The sequence below is a fragment of the Opisthocomus hoazin genome, chromosome 21 (genome assembly GCF_030867145.1).
Source record: "Opisthocomus hoazin isolate bOpiHoa1 chromosome 21, bOpiHoa1.hap1, whole genome shotgun sequence".
NCBI classification, from domain to species: Eukaryota; Metazoa; Chordata; class Aves; order Opisthocomiformes; family Opisthocomidae; genus Opisthocomus; species Opisthocomus hoazin.
The window spans coordinates 8,679,941-8,701,687 of record NC_134434.1 but is presented as its reverse complement, the minus strand read 5'-3'; the positions used below and the strand labels follow the sequence as shown (position 1 = coordinate 8,701,687).

The window sequence follows — 21,747 nt, the reverse complement described above, 5'->3', positions numbered from 1 at the left end:
TCCCCAGTGCAGGGGAGCTCACTCGCACCTGGTGCCGTGCCCCAAAACGCCGTGCTGTCACCTCGATGGTCCTGAGCCTGTGCAAGAAGGAGTCCGTTCTCCTGAAGATGAGAGAGGGGGGGAGCTCCCAGAGCTGCGACTCCTCCTGGAAGTGGAGTGGGGCCGTCAGCAAGCGGAGCTGCCGTGGACGGGGCCAGGCAGCCCAGCAACCCCCCTGCACCCACCGGGAACAATGTGGGCATCAGGTCGGAGCAGTAAGTGCTGTAGGACTGGAAGAGCTTCTCTATGGTGGAAATGCTCAGTCTCATTCCCTCTAGGGTCTCCTCGGTTTCTCCTTGCAGCCCCTTCATCACATCCTCGGGGCTCAGGAAGCTGCGGGTCTGCGACAGGCAGGGGCTGTTGGCAGAGGGGAACACGGGGGATGCTCTGGCTCCAGACCCCCTCTGGACCCACAGGCTCTCCGGTGACCGCCTGCAGCCCACAGCCGCCCCAACCCCCCTCCAGCCCTACGCGGGGGCTTTGCTGGTCCCGTGGCTGGGCTGTCTCTGCGTCACCCCTCGCCTGCCCCGTGTCACCCTCCCGCTCACAGTCCCACAGCAGGCTGGAGGGGATGGCGGTGGCTCCGTACTGGAGCCGGCCGCGGGGCTCTACCCTCTCGATGAGGAGGTTGCAGATCTCCTGCAGGACCACGGTGACACGGGCGGGCGAGCCGTAGTGCTGGCAGCGAGCCCGGAGCAGGAGGATGGTGCACAGCGTCTGGTCCACGTAGGGCTGCAGCTGTGGGAGCAGAGCCCCGTCAGTGCAGGGCCGTGGCCGCACTAATGAGGGCCGGGAGAGCCGGGACAGATCCGCCCCGCACACAGCACCTGGGGCTCAGCACCGCTGCCTCTACGCGGATGAGGAAGCCAGCCGGTGCCCGGTTCTTTCGCCGCACGCAGCTTACCTGGGAGTAATCGGCTCGCGGCATCTCTTCCAGCAGGACGCGGAGCGGCTGCAGGTGGAGGCTGACATCCTCAGCTTCCTCCAGCCCTGAGCCAGGGCAGAGACTCCACGTTGGGGTCGGGGATGCCTCACCGGCGGGGCGAGGGGCAGCTGCTGACCGCGTTGCCCGGGGCTTACTGGCATCGACATCCCGGACTATGCTCTGGAGCGCCAGCCAGAAGCAGCTGCCGGCCTTCTGCAGCATCTCGGCCAGCGCCGTCACTCGGGGTGAGAGCAGCTGGCGGGGAAAGGCGGGCTCAGCGCCGGGGCTCAGCACTGGGGACAGACGGCCGCGGGGCGCCCACGGGCCGGGCAGCACCTGCTCGTTGATGCATCGCAGGTCGACCATCCTGGTGTGCCAGAACTCGGACTCGGTCCTGGGCAGGGGGTGCAGCCCCTCCAGCAGTGCCTGCACCGAGTCCTTGCTCAGGATGTCTCTGAGCTGCTGGGACCACTCCATGACGACCGTCTCGGCAGCGTGCAGCACCGAAGCGTCCGCGGGCCCCGCCAGGCTGAAAGGCAGCCGAGTGACGCTCCAGCACCGGGGCTGGCCCAGGACCGCCCTGGGCAGCCCCGCGCGCCTGCTCGTGGGCACCTCTGCCAGCATGGCAGCCTGGCACAAGCCCCCCAAAGGGGCTCTGCTGCGAGGGGCAGCTGTGCACAGGATGCCCAGGGACAGAGCTGTCGTCCCAGCTCCCGTCCCTCCCAGAGGGACCCATGCTGCCCCGGGCCCCTGCCTGGCTTTGCTGTCGCCGAGCGGTGCCGGCAGCACCCACCAGTCCAGGACGGTGCTGGAGCCGTCCCAGCTGTCCAGGCACTCCGGCAGCGGGAGCAGGGGCTTCCCTTGGATCTTCCCGCCCATCACGAACAGCTCGTTCTTCAGCTGGTGGGCTTGGTGCACGATGTCCTCCACCACCACCCCGGGGCCAGCCTGCCACGTTCTCCTCACTCAGGAGCAGGGGGACCACGACCTGGAGGAGAGGGCTCAGTCGGGCCGGGCTCTCCCATTGCCAAGGGCAGGGAGCAGCCGCCCGGCCGAGGACAGCCCCAGCCCAGCCGCAGCTCCGGCAGCCGCTGGCGGGTTGACGACGTTTTTCTCATCAGCACGACCAGGAGTCCCCTCATGCTCTGGTGGGTTCCCAGCTCTCGTGGGCTGGGAGTGGTGCAGAGTGCACCCGGTGGGGTCAGGGGCTGGCATGCGTCTGAAACCCCCTGGCACTGAGGAGGAGGAGGAATCGCAGGGGCCCTGGGCCTGACGCAGCTTTCGGGTGCTCTGGGCTGGCAGTCCCCTGAGCAGGGACATTTATGGGAAGTTTGAGGGAAATCCACTCAGACGTTTCCCAGCTGTGGGGCACAGGGAAAGGGGAATTGCGCTGTTTTTAAAACCACGGGAGCAAGCGATCCAGCTGGGACCCAGGAGAAAACCCGGCTTGTGACCTTGGCCAGCACAGTGGGGTGGGTGGTCAGGAGCCACCACCAGGCCAGGGCCAGAGCCTGGGGCAATTTTTTTTCTATTAATTTAGTTTCTTTTCAAGCCCACCTTCAGTTTCGGCTACAGCAGCCTGCAGCGGGGGTCCAGGCAGCAGCGGCGAGCCCAGGGAGCTTGGCTCGTCCCAAGCCTGTGCCCAGCGCCCGCCCGTCTGGGCGACCCACCTCCTCCATCACGGTGCCGAGCTGCTCCACCGGCGAGGGGCCGACGTCGCCCACCAGCAGCCCGCTCCGGCAGTTCTTCCAGGTGATGTTCTCCCTCTTCTTCCTCACGAAGTAGACGTCCTTGCCCCTGAGGGCGGGTGGGAAGCCAGCGGTCGGCAGGAGCTGCCCGGCAGGGCTCAGCCCCAGCCCCAGCTCCAGCACGTCCTGCTGCTTGAAGAACTCGTCCAGCACGGCCGCGGCCTCCTCGCTGCCCACGAACTTGCTCCACTCGTCCGGCCGGACCCGCAGCAGCAGCGTGGCAAAGCTCTCCAGGAAGCCATGCCGCTCGTCTGGCGCAGCCGACATCACCGGGCTCGGCTCCCCGGCGCCTGGCGGGGGCAGGTGAAGCCCCTCTCAGCTGGGGGCTGTGCAGACCCCACACCCCAACCCCTCCACCTGCCTCGCTGTCCCCACCCCTGCCCCCAGCCTTCCTCTGCACACCGCAGCCTCGCAGGGGCTGCCGGCTCCATGCCGGCCCCATTGCCCCCCGGCCCCACCGCCCCCCAGCCCCACCACCCCCCAGCCTGGCCCCACTGCTCCACTGCCCTGCTGCACCCCTCGGCTCTCCAACCACCTCCGGCCACTGTCCACAGCCCAGCCGATGCCGGCACCAGCCCCAGCCGACACCGGCACCAGCCCCAACCAGCACCAGCCCAACCGACGCTGGCTGCAGCCCCAACTGCCTCGGAGCTGCAGGGCTGTCCCCCCCACCACCCCCCACCCATGCCCAGTGTCCCCTGCCCCTCGGCGAGGGCTGTTTGCCCACAGGTCCACCACGTGGCTGGGCTCTCGACGCGGTGCCCAGGGCTGTTCCATGCCAGGCACGAGGCAGGCAGGGGCCGCAGCGGGGGCTGCCCCGGCTCTGCCATGGCCCAGGCCTCTCTCCGCACAGGCGTGCACAGCACGCAGGATACGGGACCAGGAGCCATCCCACCCCGGCACAGCCACCCCGCGGCAAGGTCCCCGAGACACCTTCCCGGCGGCCGGGGGGAGCAGAGCGGAGCTGGCGAGGGCACGAGGCACGCAAACACCCCCAACACCCCAAGAAACGAGAGGCTCTGGCTGGGAGCAGGCTGGGGCTCAGACCAGGACCGCGCCGGCTGCAGCGCCGACAGCGTCATCCAACGTGGCATCGCTGTGGTGCCGGGCACTGAAACCGCGGGAGAAGTGCGAACCCGGCCGCAAAGGCGGGCACAGAGCAGGGGCTGGCGGCGGGGGCCGGGGGCTCCGGCCCACCCTGAGCCGCACACAGAGCACAGGAGGCTGAGCACGCTTCAGTGTTTATTGGCTGCGGGTCCTCAGCACTACTTCACAAGGCCGTGGCAAAAAAAAAAAAAAAGTTAGAATAAAAAATCCTGCCACCCCCCGCCCTCCGGAGAGACCTCTGCACAGAACGACCCAACATACAAAATAATCTAAAAGGAGAAAACTATACAGGAGTATTTACACCTCTGATAAATAGACTTAATACTGATCCAGACGCCTCTCTCCAGACCATGCGCGGTGGCCGGGGGAACAGGACAAGACACGGGCGCTTGCAAGGCAGAGGCGGGGGTCCGCAGCCCCCAGCCCGGCTGGACCCCCTCGACCGCAGCCATCCCTGGCGCGTCCCACCACCCGCTCAGAGCCAGAGCTCGTGCTCGAGGAGACAACGGCCAGCCCTGGCATGGCCTCCCCTGCCCCGCGCTGCAGGGATCACGCTGCGAGGACACGCCGGGGCAATGCCACCCTGGAGCTCTCAGCCGCGCTCCAACACCCAGGCGAGGACACGTCTGCACCCCATGTGCCACCACAGCACGCGGTGACGGTGACAACTGCCTTCCGCTCAGCCCTCCTGTGCCTGTGGGGACCATCCGGGGTGCGGGGGACAGCTGGCAGGGCCCGAGGCGGCAGCACGGGGAAGCCCAGGACAGACCCAAACCCGCTACAACGAGGGCCAAGTCGTGCCTCCGCGGGGCCCCACCAGCCACCCTTGGGCTGCCGCCCTTCAACCCGGCACCTGCAGCACCCCAAAACTGCCAGCGGCTAACCACCAGCTGCTTGCCTCCCCGACAGGACACCCCAAGTGCTTCAGGACGCAGGTGCTGGGGGTCCCAGCAGCGTGTGCAGCCGCACGCTTGCTGGGGGGATCAGGAGCGGGGAGGGTGCCCATGGTGCCCGGGCTGGTCGAAGCAGGGGGGACGGCACACGCGCCCAGCGCAGGACGGGGCTCCCTGCACGCAGGGGTATCGCTGCCCCAGCTCCAGCCTGTGGAGATGCTGTCCTGGAGATGGGGCAGTGATGGGGGATCCAGAGCTGCCGAGATGCCCGTGCCCTCTCCTCACGGTAAAGAAACTGCGAAGCTGAAGCTGGGTCCTGGGCCCCAAGGGCCAGGCTGTGGCGCAGCCCCAGCCCCGCAGCCCTCCGGTGAGGGGAGACGCTCGGGCTGCCGGGGGCACGCCGGCCTCACGGGGCCAGCCGGGGCTGCTAGTGTCTCTTGGTGGAGGAGACCTTCTTCTTCCTGGCGGCCAGCATCTCGTAGAAAGGGTCCCGGCTGATGGCTGCCCTGGCAGGGGGAACGAGGGCTCTGGTTACCCACACAGCCTGGCAAAAGCTGCTGGCGGCTTGGGTCTGACCGGCTCAGCAGGGCCTTGGGCAGGTCCCTCTGTGCACCCGGGAAAGCCCATGCGCCCCCCATCTTTAGAGGGTGCCCAGGAAGCACTGCCCCCCTCCAGTGCAGCTGACAGGTCCCTGCCCCTGCCCCGCACCCCACTCCTGCCCCGCACCCCGCTCCTGCCCTGCACCCTGCCCCCGGCTCCTCCGAGCACTCACTTGATGCACTTGATCCACTCCTCCTTCTCCTCGGGCGTCGGGGCAGAGATGCGGTACACGGTGTGGTTCCCCTCCACCACGCGCCCGTCCGCCTCCGTCTTGCAGGCCTTGATCACCTGGTCCTTGTTGTCGGGGATGTAGAGCTCAAAGCAGTTCTGGGAGGGAGGAGAGCGTTCAGAGGCAGCCCCCCGCTTCCGAAGGGGACCCCAGGCTGGGGGGATGAGGCAGAGCACCAAGAGCTCCCCTGGCACAGCCTGTCACCCTCCAGTGCGCCGGCATGCCCTGCCATGGACACCGCGGTGAGCACGGCCCCAGGTCTGCACCCAGTGACCGCTGCAGAGCCCTCTCACCTCGCCCGGGGCATCCCCAGGGGGTGCAGCACCTCCTGGCTTTGCCTCCCCACCCAAAGCACCCGCGGGACCCTGCTGCAGTGCTCACCGGCTTCTTCGAGTCCTCCACCTCGCGGATGCTCAGGTTCTCCAGGGGGATGATGCCACGGGGCTCCTTGTCCTGGTGGGGCCAAGCAGAGGCGTTAGCTGCAGACCGGACCCGCCGAACCCCACCGGCACGCCGCGGGCCGGGCTGGCTGCTGCAGCACCCCTCTCCCAGCACCCCTCGGCACAGGCACCCCGTGCTGCCCGGCCCGGGGGCTGCGTCCGGCACCCCAGCAGTCACCGGCACCCCGGCGTGGCAGGAGGCGAGCGGCCAGCCCCGTGCCGGGACGCTGCACCCGGTCTGTGCCGTGCAGGCGGCCGAGCGCTGGGTGGGACCCGCGCCCCTCGCTGCCCCAGCCCAGGCCACTGACCGTGGTGTACTCGAAGTAGTACAGGCAGTTGTCGGTCAGGATGAACCAGCGCCGCTTCCACGTCTTCACCCTGCCTCCTGCGAGCAGAGAGGGGCAGGTTGGGCGCAGCCCCGGCGAGCACGGCCGCGGCGCACGGAGGTGACGGCAGAGCGGGAGCCCCGCAGACGCAGGCAGGCAAGCACCGGGCGCCGGGGCGCAAGCAAAGCCAGGCAGCCCGGCGGGCGCTGGGCGCAGCAGCAGCAGGCAGCACACACCACGCCGGGCACGGCACGAGCAGCAGCGGGAAGCAGACGGATGAGGATGGAGGTGGAGGGTGGCGGGGGTGCCGGGCCAGGACCGCTGTGCCCATTCCCCCCCGAAAACACTGAGCGTGGCCAGCGGACACCGCAGCCAGGCAGCTCTTGGGGGCCGCGGGACCCTCTGCTCACCCCGACCACGGTCCCGCTGCGTCCCGGCCAGCGCAGCCCAATGCCAGGCACGAGCCCAGGGTCGCGGCTCGTGGAGTTTTGGTCGGAGGGAGTTTCACAGCCGCCACCGCAGAGGGAGAAGCCGCTCCCCGGGCTCAGCGACCGCTCACACCCCTGGGCCCGGCTCCCCCTCCACCGCGCCAGCGTGCTCCGGCCATCGCAGCGGCCACCGTGGGACCAGCACCCAGGCCGTGCTGCCCAGAGCTGGCACAGATGCGAGGAGGCACCGTGTGCGCTGGGGCCATGCTCATCTCCCCGCTCCCCTGCCAAGGCCCCATGCCCCCTGCTCCCCCCGCCAGCCAGCCGCCCACCCGTCCCTGCCCCAGAGCCGTGCTGGGGCCAGCACTGCCCAGAGCAAAAGCCTCCTCTGCCCCCTCCAGCCAAGCCCACCCCAACACCGGGGGCTTGACCCTCTCTGGCCCCCGGACCCCCCAGGGCCACCTCCTGTCCCGGGGCTGTGGGCGGGAGTGGGCCACGCGCCAGCGCAGGGGAGCGCAGGAGGAGCCCCGGGTTTGGGGCTCGCAGGGTGCAGGACTCAGTGGGCTTGGACAGGGCCAGCAGAGCCGCACGGCACCGCACCAACGCTCCCTGGCACCGGGGGCTGCAGGCAGTGGAGCCGGGGCAGCGCCGGCACCTGGCACGGGGACTGCCACGAGCCCCCGGCACGGCACAGGGCTCTGCGCAGGCAGCTCCTGCCTGCTCCCACCCAGCTCCAGGCACTCGGCACCCCCGACCCCCCACACGGGCGAGGACCCTTCCCAAGAACACCCCAGCCCTGTCCCCATCCCTCGTGGCAGACCCGCTGCAGCCGGGCGAGCTGCCTGCGAACACGGCAAAGCGGCTGGGCAAGAGGCGGCCATGGCCCCGTCCATCCCCGGGCCGCGGGGTGCCCAGGGCAGCGGAGGGGACCAGCAGGTCTGGGGGAGCGCTCGGCACTGGCGGGGCTGGCACCCCACATTCCTGCACTGACGGCATCGGGAGCAGTGCTGTGCCCTCGTAGGCGAGCTCCCCGGGGCGGTGCGAGTGGTTAGCAGCAGCAGCAATGAGAATAATCACCAGCAATTAAAAACGAAAAGGAAACGAAGCCCCAGCGGCGTGAGCAGAGCGGGGAGAGGGGTACGTACCTCCTGGAGTTGGGGGCAAGGAAAGGAAGAGCCAAAATCATGGAAACATACAAATGAGGGAGAAAAGAAAATTAAAAAAAAAGGAAAAAAAAAAATAAAAAGAGGAAACCCCGAAGAACCCCCCTCGCCCGCGCGGGTCAGTGGGGCAGGGCTGCAGCGGGGAAGCCGTGAGGGACGGGGCCGGCGGCACCACCGCGGGGGCCAACCTGCCCTGGCTCGCTGTGGCTCTGCGGGACGGCTCTCCTCGGCTGGGGCACGGGGCCTGGCTCCCCCCGCCCCACAGCCTCCCCGGGGGTCCCTCCCTGCCCCACCAGCGGGCTGAGCCTCCCCAGCCACTCGCAGCCCCGACGGCGGTGGGATGCCGACCTGCCCGGCACGGCCAGCAGCGGGGCGCTGGGCTCGCTCAGGGACAGGAGAGGCCGGTCTGGGGTCTCCCCCACGTCCCCCCACCCCAGAGTCGGGGGGCAGATGGCCCTTGCTCAGCCCCAGGGCCGGGCTCGGTGCCGGTCAGGGCACGGTGCGGGGCTAAGGCCCCTCTCCCGTCCCGAGGGGGTGGCAATATGGCAAAAACACCCCCAGTGAGAGGACAGAGCCCCGACCCCAGCGAGAGCCCCAGGGAAAGGCCCCCAGCAGCCCCCGCTCCTGCCAGCACCCCGTCGTCCCCCCTCGTTTAACCCGGGCAGAGGGTTCCCCAGAGCTGCCGAAGGAGAAGCCACAGGAGCCAGGGCGTGGGGCGGGCTCGCTGGCCTCGCCAGCCGGGCTGTGCAGCGGGGATGCCATGCACGCTGCCTGCACGGGAGCCGGGATGCGGAGGGGATAATGCTGTGGGGAGGTGAGGCAGGGGCTGCTCTGTGGCATGGAGCGGGGGACGCACGCAGCCTGGGGCAGCTCGCCGCTCGCTCCCGGGGGCCTGCTCCGGCAGGACCCCGCTGTGACTTGGTGACGAGAAGGGCCTTGTGGTCTCTATGCTCCAACACCGGACCCCGGTACCAGCTCTGCACCCCAGGGCTGGCCCAGTGTAGAGGCAGAATCCCCCGGGATGCCCACCCAGCCGCATGGCAGGGCCTCATCAGCTGCGAGTCCGCTCCTGCTGACCAGCCCAGGGAAGACAGAGGGCTGCTGGACCTCCGGACGCCTTCCCCATGGGGGCTGTGCCCCCATCTCCAGCCTCCTGCCCCTCCACAGGGCCATGCTCCGAGGAGCCAGGCCAGCAGGCGAGGCGCACGCAGCCCAGGGGCATCGCACCCACAGCCCAGCTCCTCCCTGGGCCACGTCTGCTCGGCTGCCAGCACTCACCCAGCTTCAGGAGCCAGCCCTCCCGGTCAGGGTTGAAGAAGGTGTGGGTCAGGTCATTGCCATCGTCCTCGGGGATTTTGAAGGGTTCGTTCTTGATGCTCTCATAGAGGTTCTGGTACAACAATACGTGGAGTCAGCTCCGCTCTGCCCCGGAGCCCTGTGGGACGCCGGCCCCGCAGCCCAGCCCTGGCCCCTCCGCGTCCCAGCCCTCACCCGGAGCAGCTCCTCAGGTAGGTCCCCCCCATCGTTGATGCCCCGGTTCATGGCGATGAAGCGCTCCGCTGTGGGTTTGTCCTTGACGTTGGGGTTGTGCAGGCTGGTGTTCAGCATGATGATAGCGAAGGAGAGCACGTAGCAGGTGTCTGCAGGGGCAGAGGGGAGTCAGCCGCGAGGCAGGGGGGCCGGGGAGGGGGGCCGGGGCCCGCGCTCACCTGTGGACTGGAAGACGCCGGGGTTGCACTGGCAGTACCGCTGGGCGAAGGCCTCCATCATCCGGTCGATCTTCTGCGCCTCCCCGGGCAGCCGGAAGCTCCACAGGAACTGCCTGCGGAGAGCGAGGCGTCGCGCGGCTCCAGGACCCCCGCGCCCTCCAGCCCCCCGCCGGGACACAGCCCGGCTCCCGGCCCCTTCGCTCACCGCAGCGCCTGCACGAGGTTGAGGTCGGTGAACTCGTGCAGCTCCACGAAGGCATGCAGGACTTGGATGTTGAACTCGTCCCTGCGGGAACAGAGCACGAGGGACGCCTGATCAGCAAGTCCTGTGACTGCCGAGCAGCCCCGCGCCCCCCCACCCCCTCCAGGCTCCGCTCGTCTGTGGGGGGACACCTGCAGCCGCCCCCGCTCGAGTCCCGGGCTGTTTGCACACAAACAAGCGCCAGCCATGGATCGAACAGCCCCAGAGCTGGCCCTGGCACTCCGGGTCCCCAGCTCCCCGTGTAGCCCCCCCAGCTCCCCCTGTGCCCCCCAGCTACCCGTGTAGCCCCCCCAGCTCCCCTTGTGCCCCCCCAGCTCCCCGTGTAGCCCCCAGCTCCCCCTGTGCCCCCCCAGCTCCCCCTGTGCCCCCCAGCTCCCTGTGTAGCCCCCCCAGCTCCCTGTGTAGCCCCCAGCTCCCCGTGTAGCCCCCCCAGCTCCCCCTGTGCCCCCCAGCTCCCCGTCAGCTCCAGGCGCGCGGCGTCCCGTCTCCCCGGCGGCAAGAGCCCAGGCGCCCCGGGAGCCGCCCCAGGGCAGCGCACCTCTCGCCCAGGTAGTCACCGATGGCCGTCTTGTTGAGGCCCTCTCCCTTGTACAGGAACTGCGCGATATCCTCGCACGTGTTCTTCAGCAGGTCGTTCTCGATCAGGAACTGGATGCCCTGGAGCGGTACGAGGTGCTGCTGACCCCACCAGCCCGCCCGCTGCCCCCCAGCCCCGGCCATGGCCCCGGCGGGCAGCCAGCCCTCTGGGCTGCGAGGTGGCCGAGCCCGGCGTGGCCCCAGACGGGCCGGTGAACTGCCCCGCTCCCCACCCTGCGCACCCCGCAGTACCTTCTTGGGATCCATGTTGAACTTCTTCCTGCCCATGGCCACCTGCTTGTTCCTCTGCATGTTCTTCCTGTGCGGCACACAGCAGCTCTGAGCGCCCAGGAGGGACGCGGCTGCCCCCTGCCCGGCCCCTCGCCCCCGGGCAGACCACCGCGGCGGGGGTCAGCCCGGACCCAACGGGAGCCGAGCAGCTTCCAGGCGGCCAGGGCTCCCGTGCCAAGCCTGCGCGGGGCGAAGCTGGCACACCGCTCCACGGCTCTGCCCCACGCCGCGGCAGAGCGGCACGGGGCTGCTCTCGGCCCCCCATGGGGTCACCCCGCGCAGAAGGGGTGCCGGGCACAGCGTCCCGGCAGGGCCCCCTGCACAGGGGGAGGCTGGGTGCGGCGGGGCTCTGGGGAGAGCAGCCTTCATGTCCCAGTGGGGCCAGCGTGAGGGTGACAGCCTTCATGCCCCAGCGGGTGATTGGAAACGATGCTGGGAGTCAGCTCCCGCCGGCTGCCGGGAGCCCCTAATCCCAGGCTGGCACCGCCTGCGCCAGCTCAGAATAACAAAGTCCGACAAAGTCGCTGCGGCCAGACAGAGGGGCTGAGGCCTGGAAAAACAGACCTTTGGAGCAGCAGGTCAGCCTGGGACCCGGCTACCGCTCCACGGAATTCAGAGTGCCTGGGAAAGCCACCAGCACCCACGGGATGGGGCTGCACCGCTCCGCAGCCGAGAAAGCCAGCACCCAGGGGAGGGGGCTCAGCAGAGGCTCTGCCGGGACCCTGCGACAGCAGAGGACTCACCTCTCCTCCGTGGACCCCAGGTTCTCGATCTCATTCGTCACTTCTGCTATCTCATCTTTCAGTCGCTGAGGGGAGAGAGCACGCTGAGAAAGGAGCTGCCTCCCGCCCTCCCAGACCCTCCAGCCCCCCGGCCACCAGCCAGGACTGCCCCTCCGTCCCCCTTCCCAGAGCAGGCAGGGCATCCCGCGGCTCCAGGAGGCAGGAGCAGGCTCCAGGGCCATTCCCGCAGCACGCCCTGGCAGCCTCTCCTTCCTCCCCTCCTTCCCACCCCGAGAGCTGCCCCGGGGCTGAACCAGCTCGGGGGGGGGGGGGCACTCGTGGAGGGGGTTGGCTGCGCCCCGCTGCTAATCCCCCTGCGGCATCGCCATGCTGCGAGCCTGCAGGAAGGAAGAGATTCAGAGGTTAACAAAATTACCCCCTAATCCTTTTAGATCGTGCCCAGCATGTGGCCGTAATTAGCCTCTGCTGCCTTAATCAGGGACACGGCTGATGAGTGTCCCAGATGAGCACTGGCCTCGCGGTCGCTTGCCAGGGCAGTGGCCTGGCCCAGACACACAGTCCCTGCCCGTGCCAGGAAGGGGCTGGCACGGCGACGCCGGTGCCCTGGGCCGCAGGGAATGGCACGAGCGCACGGCCCGGAGCTCTGCAGGGCGCAAGGAGAAGCTGCGGCTGCCTCAGCCCGGGCCCGTTTCCCCGGGACCCCAGCCCCAGCCCCGCAGAGGCGGTGCAGTTGGGCAGCGGGGCGGCAGATCGCAGGCTCCCTGCAGCGGCCGCTGCCGTCTGCCCAGCTCACCCTGCGGTCCCAGCAGCTCTCATCTCCTGCGCCTGAAGGTTCCCGAGAGCCCCCCGGGCTGCGAGGGGCCAGGAGCTGGCCAGGAAAGGGGACAGGGGCACAAACCCGACCCACGGCCCTGGCTGGGCTGCTCCTGCCCAGGCTCTGCAGGTCTGGGGCACTGCACCCCAATCCCACGGCCGTTACGGACAGCCTGTGCTCCCCGCCTCCCCCGGGCCACCCTGCCCTGTCCCAGCAGCGGGGCGAGGGACCCTGGATGGGGCTGCAGGGACCCTGCCCAGTGGCAGGGAGATTGTCCCCTGCTTCCCAGGGGACAGCCCCTGGCACGAGGCTGCCGTGCCCAGGACAAGGGAGTTGTGCAGGCAGGCGGTGGCCCTCAGCGTCACACCTGTATGTCAGCCAGCAGCTCCTGCTTGCGGCGGCGGATGTTCTCCAGCTCCTGGCACTCCTCCGGGGTCAGGTCACTGGGCACTGAGCAGAGACATGGACAGGTCAGCGCGCGTGGCCATGGCAATCGTCCCCGGCAGGTTCCAGGCACAGGCTCTGCTCCCAGCTGGCAGCCCACGGCCCGTCAGGAGCTCGGATGGGGAGCTGCCGGGTGCCCGGAGCCGCCGGGTGGGCGAGCAGTCCCCCCGGCCCCACACAGCGGCCAAGTGCCACCGCCGGCACGCGCGGAATGCGAGGCCAGGGCATCGCCCGGCCGGGCAGCGGCTGCAGCGGGGGAGCCGGGCACCGTCGGCTCTTGCTGATTCAGCCCGCGGCGGCTGGGCAGCGAGGACTGGCACGGCCCCTGGTCCAGCTCCAGGGCTCTGACCCCTGGTCCCGGCAAGTCCCGTTTAACTCCGCTCTACCCCAGCCGAGCCAGTGCCGGTGCCTGTCCTGGTCCCTGCTGTGCCCCATGGCACCGGGTTCTGCAGGGACCTGGAGACCCGCAGGTGGCTCTGCCGCACCGGGCCAGCCCCAGTGGAAACCAGCTCCTGCCGCCCTCGCAGCCCCCTCTGCGCTGGATCCCTCCTTCCGAGCCAGGGCCCGGAGCGGGTGCACCCTCCGGACAAACTCACCTGCACCCTGTCAGCTCCCCATCACCCCACTGCAGCCAGGCACCCCCACCCCCACACCACCCCCAGGCCACCGCTCACCCCCCCTCGCTCCGGAGCCCAGCAGCTCCCGGGACATTCCTGCTGCTCCCCGGCGCGTGACCTCCCGCTCCGCAGCAACACAGCACCCCATCCCTGCTCCCTCCCGTCCCCCTGGCTCGCCTCTGCCCTGGGGGTGCCGGGGACAGGAGCCTGCAGGGGCTCCTCCAACATCACCGCTCCGCTCTGCCGAGGCCCCGCGCGCAGCCGCGGTCTCCAGGCCACCACTACCACCAGCCCCGACCCACCCGGAGCGTCCCCAGCACGGCCGCCCACCCCGTACCAGCACCCAGGGACGCCACGGCCTTCGGACCGGCGCCGTCCTCGGCCGCCCATCGGCTCTCCCCGAACGGCCGCCTCCCCCGTGGGAGCCGCACGCGCCCCTGGGGCAATCGCGACGACGCAAACCGAATCTCTGAGCTCAGCACTTTCCTGGCTGCGCTCGGGCTTTCTGACAAGCTTCCTCCTTCGCAAAAATCCCCCCCCGCACCAAGGCCGGAGGCAGCCTCGGCTTGCGACACCGTCCCTCCAGGCACCGCAGCAACGCTTCCCAGCACTTCCAGCCTCCGACGCTGGGCAGTGTGAACCAGACAACCCAGCCCGCAGCACCAGGCTGAAAGTCATTTAAACTTCAAATATCGGAGGCCTTGCCTTACGTCCAAGCACCTCTCATGTGCCCCAGAGCCGTTCCTGCAGGCGCTCACCCCCCTGCGCGGCGCCCAGGGCACCCGGCACGCCCAGCCCGGCTGCGGAGGGCTGAGCTGCATCGCAGCCCGTTGCCAGACACAGAAACCTCGGAGTCCCCGGGCTGCAGTGGGCACTGCAGGACCCTCCCGCCCCACCACGGCCGCAGGGGAGGTGAAATTCGGAGCCAGGCTGGCTCACCTGCCCCGAGGTGAGCCGGCCGAGGGCTGGAGGCTGGAGCCAGCAAAGCGAGCCCCAGCAGCAGCAGCGTGGCTCCCCCTGGGCAGGGGTGCTGGCAGGCCCCGGGGCAGGCGCAGCAGAGGACAAGATGCTGCAGGGCGGAGAGGCCGGCGGGTCTGTACCGGAGCCTGGGAAGGTCCCTCCCCGCCTGCGCTGCTGCGGTGGAGGGCGAGCACTCGTGACACCAGCCCAGCCATGTCAGCAACAGCCGGAGGAAGAGAAACCCCAGACGCAAGAGCTTTTCTGGGGAAGGAAGAGGGCATTAACCCTTCCCCAGCGCGCTAACACCCAGCCCGCAGCGCCGAGCGGAGACCAAACGGCTCCCGAGGCCAGCGAGCCTCGCCGCGGGCTGCAGGGGAAGGGAGGCCGGAGCAGGTGCTCGCTGCCCCGGCTTCATCCCGGCACAGGAGCTGGGCCACAGCCACCCACAGGGACTGCGGGACCCCAGCCCGGCTCCCTGCCAGCACGAGGGCCCAGCGCAGGGGGCCCAGGGGCTCCCGCAGCTCCTGCTGCCGGCAGCCGGGCCCAGGGACCCCGCACAGGGTCAGCAGGAGGGCAGCAAGGGGCACCGGGAGGGTCCATCCGTCTGACCGGGGTTGTTGGGCCTGTGGCAGCTGGGAGCAGCTGCAGCAGTGGGAGCAGCAGCGGGAGCAGCAGCAGTGGGGGCAGCAGGAGCAGCAGCAGCAGGAGCAGGGGAGCAGTAGGAGGAGCAGGGGAGCAGTAGGAGGAGCAGCGGGGGCAGCAGCAGCAGCAGGAGCAGGGGAGCAGTAGGAGCAGCAGCGGGAGCAGTGGGAGCAGCAGTGGAAGCAGCAGCAGCAGTGGGGGCAGCGGGAGCAGTGGCAGCAGCAGTGACAGCAGAACGTCCCCCAGCGCTGCCGTGCCCAGCGCGAAGCCCCCGCCATGCGCAGAGGCCGCGCTCGCCCCCCGCGCTCGCCCCCCCCAGCGGCCTCGGAGCCGCCCCCCGCCCCCGCCCGCCCCCGCGCCGCGCTCACCGCCGCCCCCCGCCCGCAGCACCATGGCGGACCGGGCTCCCGGCGCTCCCGGTGAGTCAGGGCCGCGCCGCGCCAATGAGCGCCGGGGCGGCCCCGGGAGAGGCCCCGGGAGCGGCCCCGGCCCCGCCCGGCCCCGCCGCAGCCAGCCCCGGGCCGCCGCCGCCTTAACCCCTCCGCTGCCGGCCGGGCGGGAGCCGGGGGGGTCCCGGGCCGGGGGTCCCGGGCAGGCCGGCGCCGGGGGCTGGGGGCTGCCCGCCCGCGCTCGGCCCGGCCCACCGAGCTCGCTGCAGCATCGCGGGGGTCCCCTCCATCAGCGGGGCCCCCACCCCAGCCGACCCCTGACCCTGCCCCCACCGCCCCACTGCCGGCCCAGGGACCGAGCCCGGGAAGCACTGGGAGGGCTGTGGGGACCACTGGTGCCGGCCGCCTCCGCAGCCTCCCCGGCAGCTCACGGGACCAGCACGGGGATCACGAGCCAGGCCAGGAGCGATGCTGCCCTGGTGTGAGGTTGCTCCCCACTGCCTTGCCCCCTTGCTCTGGGGTGCCTGCATGGACCCCACCGCTCCGTGCGGGACCACCGCGTGGCAGGGGCCGGGGGGCCGTGCCTGCAGCGGGAGCAAACCCCCCGCAAGTCCCCATGCTGCCGTCAGCTGCCTGGCGAGGCCGCGTGAGCCTCGGCCACCTTGACTCAGCTAAATCCTGCTTGACAGCGTGAGATGGAGGAACGGCCCCCGGCACGCCGGCTGCAGAGCGAGGGGAGGATGGGGGCTTCGGAAGCCTCCCGCCAGCCCTTCAGCCCCCCGCTGCGCTGCAGTGCCGGCCGGTCCTCCCGCCGGCCCACACCGCGCCGGAGGGGCAGAGGCACTGGGTTCAGGCAGACGACGGGGACGAGCCCAGAGTGCTGCCCGCTCCTGCCGTGCCCGCGGCTGGGGGGCCCGGGGGGCCCCCAGAAACTTCCTGCCCGCCTCAGCACACCACATCCTGTTTTCACCGCGCCGCGTGCGCATCCTGGGTTGCATCAGCCCTGTCCTTCCCCACCGACGGCCGAGGCGCGTCAGGAGGAGGGTTTGGGGACGGGCGGCTGCAGGAAAGACCCTCCCAGGCGGCCGGGCCCTGCGCCCGCAGCCAGCCAGGGCCCTCGTGCCGCTTCGGCATTGCCCTGCCCGTCACCCCCGTGCCCAGAGCCTGGCAGGGAACCCACGTCCACGGCCGCTGCCTCGCTCCCCGGCAGCTCCAGGCTCCCACATCCCCACGCACGGAGCCCCCGCACGCGGCGTGGCCAGGCGAGCGCCAGCTTGGCCATGCCCCTACACACCGAGCGGGAGCGCAGCCCGGCTGGCACCGTGCTTGCTCTCCGCACCGTTCACTGCGCTGGGCCTCAGGCAGAGCCGAGCCGGCTGCTGCTCGGCCTCAGCAGGGCGCAGGGCCGGCCGGAGGCCTCGCACCACCAGCCACCCCCAGGCACAGCCACCCCCAGGCACAGCCACCCCCAGACAGCGGCAGTCTGCGCGGGCGGCCAGTCCCCACCAGCAGCCCCAGTGCAGCAGGCGCTGGGCTGCCCTGCGCAGATCGGGGTTTGCAGAGAAACGCCCCGAGCTGTGCTCGCAGCCACACACACGCTGGCTGCGCATCGCCCACCGCAGGGCTCGAGGGGCTGGGGCAGGACCTGTCGCAGCCGCACCGGGCTGGGGGCTTCCTCCCCACGGCCGCTGCCAGCGGCTCCCGAGCACCCCGGTCCCGACGCCGTGCTCGCCCTGGCACGGGGCAAAGCCGCGCGAGGCAGCCCAGCGCCTGACCATCCTGCCGGGGCTCAGCGCTTGCAGCGGCCCGAGCCTGCGGAGGCCGGCTGTGCGCGGGGGACGGAGGCGGCGAGGCGGCGAGGACGGTCTGTGCCGCCGGCGGCAGGAGCCATATGGAGCCGGAGCTGCGGGCACTGCCACGTCTGCCACGGGGACGGGGAACCCAGGCGAGCAGAGGGGAGGGCACGAAGCGCCTACCTGGCTTGGCAGCCACCGAGGGGCAGAGGAAGGCCTGGAAGCTGGAGGCACAGAGCTCGCTGACCGTCCCCATGCTGCAGAGGCCGGTGCAGGACGCTGCCGGGTCCGACGGGGCAGGCGAGGCCGGGCAGGCGCTGGGTGGCTCGGCGGCAGGAGGCCGGGTGCCAGGGCCCGCGTGCAGGGTGCAGGCAGGGGAGCTGGAGGACTCCCCGCTCGGCTGGAGCCGGGGAAGGCGGCTCTGGCAGGGGAGCTCCAGCCGCAGGAGCCCACGCGCCAGCCCCAGCCAATCCCCGCCGCTCCGTGCCTGCACACCAGCTCCGCTCCCGGTGCTCCGGCCGGCGGCTCAAAGCCACTTGGAGGACGGGGAGTTTGGGAAGTCCCTGGCAGCCCCCCCGTCCCGGGCCGCCTGACCCCCCCAGCCCCCTTTCCCCCGCGGGGGGCCAGCAGCGGGGTATTTTTAGAGTGGCTTTATCCCTCCGTATTAGAGCATTAAGCATCAGGAGCCGGCGGTCGCGTAGCAACCAGCGCTGCATACGGGAAGGTGCACCAAGAGACAAGGCGGCTCCGGCGAGGCGCGGGGAGCGGGGGGTGCCGCCGCGGCCCCCGCTCGTGGGGCACAGCGCCCAGGTCCCAGCACAGCGCCGGCAGGCTCAGCGTGCCCCACGTGCCGCGCATGGGCAGGCCCGCTGCCAGCCCCCGGCGACGCCGGCCAGACGGCTGAGCTCCGGGCATGCCCTGGCAGCAACGGCTGCGCCGCCCGCTCTGCCGCAGGCCTGGGGCACGGGGGGCTTCTGCAGCAGGAACTGGGGGGGTCCTGCCCCAGATCTCCACCTCAGAGGCAGCTGCAGAGCTGGGGAAAGGCCCAGCCCTTGCGTCCCCCCAGCCCCCCAGGCGCTGACCTAACCCAAACCAGACCGACAGCTCCTTCCCTCAACACAGGAGCGATCCCTGAGCACAGGGCTCAGCTGTGAGTAACAAACCCCAGAGCCTGTCGGGGCACGAGGCCACGTCCTGCGGCCAGCCCGGCTGCCAGGAGCCAGCAAGCTCCGCTCGCCTGCGCCAGCAAGCGCTGGGACGCGCTGAGCCAGGAGAAACGGGAGCCGGGCAGGCTGGAGCCCTGACGGGGCGGCAGCGGGGAAGGGCACGCCGGGAGGAAGCCGCCCTTGCCCTCGCTGGCTGGAGGGTGCGGGGCAGGGGGGACCCTGGTGTGCCGGAGCAGCATGGCTGCAGACGGGAGGAAAGGCGGAGGAGAAGGGCAGCTCGCGGGGCTGCGAGGGCAGCCGGGCGCTCGCTGCTGACGTGACCGACCTGCTGGTTTCGGCACCACTTCCCCTTTCCCCAGGGCCGAAGCGGTGGTTGCCACATCGCCAGGGTGCGAAACGGCTGGCGAGAGGAGCTGGGGGATGGTGGGGCTGAGCCAGGACGTGGTGTGGCAAGCGCCTGCCCGGAGCCTGGACCGGCATTTGGAGAAACCCCCGCGCGGCCAGGGCACCCGTGGGTGCTCCAGCTGGCTTGAGGCAGGGCCAGGCGGTATCTCCCACGCTGCGCAACCCGGCCGCCGCCTCGATCCTCACACCCTGCCTGGGTGCAGCAGGGTGTTTACAAACACCCCGGCATCAGGTTAACCGCAGCTCTGGGCCTGATCCTCTGCGCGCCGGAAAGCAGGGCCCCGGAGAGCAGCCTCCCCCCGCCCTCGGGCCCAGAGCAGAAACTCTGGACCCCCGCCCAGCCGCGACAGCCCGGTGCTCAGACGGGCTGAAACAACTGCTGAGGGAGACGCGGGCCCCGCTGTGTCCCCGCCGAGTAACTGCTGAGTGGCAGCAGCGTGGCTGACCGTGCTCTGCTCCCAAACATCTTGGGAGGAACCAGCTACCTGCCGCTGCCCAACACACGCTGCCGGAGCCCTGCCGGCCGCAGCCCCCAGCCCCGCTCTCCAAGCTGGTGCCATCCCTGCGCTGTCCCCCAGGAGCCCCAGGGCCCCGTGGAGGAGCCGCTCCCCCAGCCCAGCAACTCACCCCAGCTCCATGCAGGGGATAGGGCTGGTGCGTGCCCCCTACCCCAGACCCCTCGGAGCAGAGGTGCTGCCTCCGAACCCGCTGAGCCCGCGCCAAGGGGCCCGCCAGCAAAACCGGGCTGTGCGGGCCAGCAGCAGGGAGAGGGCTGGGACCCCCAGGTGGGGACCCCCACCCTGCCGGGGGGGGGCCCGAGAGCCCACCCCTCTTTGGGGATCTCCCGCACCTCGCACAGCCCACCTGGCACCGGGCATCCCGCCCCAGACAGCGAGACCTCCAGGCACAAGCCGCTTTGTGGGAGGCTGCATCAGCCCTGCTTAGAGAAATCCCTTAATCCCCCGGGCAGAGCAAGCGGTAATCCCTCGGGTGCCGCAGGATTACCGGTGCTGCCCAATCCCTTGCCCTGGGGCTGGGCCCGGCTCGGGACACGGTGCCGGGACGGGCCGGGGCTCCCCGCGGCAGGCTGCTCACTGGTGCTGCAGCTCGGCATGGCAGGAGCAGCTGGGCCAGTTCCCCACCAGGACATGGCCGCCTCGTTGTCCAGAGCCGTGGGCCCTCGCACTGCCGCGCTCAGTCAGCTCTGGTCCATCGGTCTCACCGCCATCCCCAAGGGTGATGCTGGGCAGGGGTGGGAGCGCGGCCCCAGGCCCCGGCGGCAGCGGGGGGAGCCCACATCTGTGCCTCCAGCTGCTCGCCTGGGATTTGCTCTCTGCCGAGGCAGACGGCTGGAGAGGGGCCGTGTGGCACGGGGCAGACAGTGGCGTCAGCACAACCCCACCAGCACGAGCCTCCCCGCCGGGCTCCCACCACGCCAAGGCCTCTGCCCAGCCAGCAGAGCTCCAGGGCTTCGGCAAGGCTGCAGGTCACGATGTCCCCGCAGCATGGACAGCGGGGAGGACCTGGAGGCGGCGGTGCTGCTGGCCCTGTGACTCCGCGGCGTGGTGACGGGCAGTTCGTGGTGCTGCCAGACGGCCCGGGACGTCTTCCAGGTGATTCTGGGAAGCGGCGAGCGGCTGCCCACAGAATCGCTCCCTGCAGCGCTCTCCCGCTGATGGGCCGCATCCAACAGCGCCCGTGCCAGGCCGCGCAGCAGCAGCGCCAGGCACTTGCGCCTCACCTCGCAGGGCAAACACCCCGCTGCCGAGCGCAGTCGCTCCCGGCGTGGAGCAGCAGCCGCTCACCAGCGGCACCGAACACCGCGGCAGGCAGGACGCCAGCCCCTGAGCCAGCGCTGCCGCCAGCAGCACCGTCACCCGCAGCAGTGGCGCCCGGGTGACCTCGGCTCCCGGGAGAGCGGTCACCAGTGCGGCTCGCAGAGCTGGGACCTTGGTTTCAGATCTCACCCAGACAGGCTCCAGCCGCCCTCTCAGCAAAGTCCTCGCCCAGAAAACCTGACCCAGCCGAGCCTGCCCCAGAGGGCTGGGGCACAGGCAGCATCCCCGGGCCCGGTCCTGCTCCTGGGCGCTTGGAGGGAACGCTCTGCGGACCCGGACGATGGCAAGCGGGGCAGCGATCTGCCCGCGTGAGAGAGGGGCCCTGCAGCCCCCAGGCACCTCGCCCTGCTCGGCCCCCCCGGCAGCGGGCCCCGGGTGCTCCCGCGCCCAGCAGACGCGATCCCGGGCTGGGGTGGTTTGCGAGACGCCCAACGCACACCAGCGACGCGAGCCTGCCGATCAGGGCTGCAGCGCCCGAGCGCAGACGGGCGCAGAGGCAGCGCTGAATACGAAATGCGAGCGGCAGAGGGAGGGCGCACGGGCGGCGGGTCCTGGAACCGAGCAGCACCGGCACCGCAGGCAGCGGGTCCTGGCAGCACCAGCTCCAAGGGCAGCGGGTCCCGGAGCCCGGCAGCACCAACACCGCGGGCATGGCCTGAGCCGGGACAGGCGGGGGCTGAGCCCCGGGAAGGCTCGGGGTGGGGTGGGGGGCAGGGGGCCCCTCCCGCGCTGCCCGTGGCACCGGTTTCCTCCCGGCGCTTCCTCCCCCGCCCCCGGGCCGCGCCCGGCCGGTGCCGCGGAGGCCGCGCGTGGGCGAGCAGCCGCTGTCACCCGCGGGCGGGGGTCCCGCCGCCCCTCGCCCCGGCCCGGAGACCCCGCTCACCAACCCGGCAGCGGCGCGGCCCGAACACCCCCCACCACCCCCCCGGGAGAGCCGCGGCCGCCCCACCGGGACCCCCCCCTCCCCCCCGCGGATCACGGCCCGCCCCGGCCGGCTGCGCACACCGGGCCCCGCCCCACCGCCCCCGGCCCGGTGCGGACCCCGCCGCCCCCGGGCGCTCCCCCCGCCCCGCCCGGCCCCGCTGACCGTAGCCGCCCTCCTCCTCCATCCCGGCGCCGCCGCTCCGGCCCCGCCCGCCTGACGAGGGCGCCCAGGCCGCCAGGGCCGGCGGCACGTGACGCGGGCGGTGCCAAGAAGCC

The 21,747-nt window shown here is 71.1% G+C and overlaps 1 protein-coding gene across 5 annotated transcripts; it reads right to left on the bottom strand.

The window, feature by feature from the left end:
- Positions 1–3,941: 3,941 nt before the first annotated feature.
- On the bottom strand, positions 3,942–21,720 carry CYTH1 (cytohesin 1). Of its 5 annotated transcripts, none has more exons than XM_075440735.1 (13): positions 21,635–21,720; positions 12,661–12,743; positions 11,480–11,544; positions 10,698–10,764; positions 10,408–10,526; positions 9,813–9,893; positions 9,608–9,720; positions 9,390–9,538; positions 9,177–9,288; positions 6,290–6,366; positions 5,923–5,994; positions 5,485–5,639; positions 3,942–5,218 (listed from the first exon to the last, which is right to left on the bottom strand). In XM_075440735.1, the coding sequence occupies exons 1-13, from the start codon at positions 21,654–21,656 to the stop codon at positions 5,140–5,142; spliced, it is 1,194 nt and encodes a 397-aa protein (XP_075296850.1). In that variant the 5' UTR covers positions 21,657–21,720; the 3' UTR covers positions 3,942–5,139. The 5 variants fall into 5 exon arrangements, with proteins under 5 accessions (XP_075296850.1, XP_075296848.1, XP_075296849.1 ...); XM_075440733.1 differs by lacking the exon at positions 21,635–21,720 and adding an exon at positions 17,322–17,731; XM_075440734.1 differs by lacking the exon at positions 21,635–21,720 and adding an exon at positions 15,325–15,386 and having other exon boundaries at positions 6,290–6,368; positions 9,176–9,288.
- Positions 21,721–21,747: the final 27 nt, after the last annotated feature.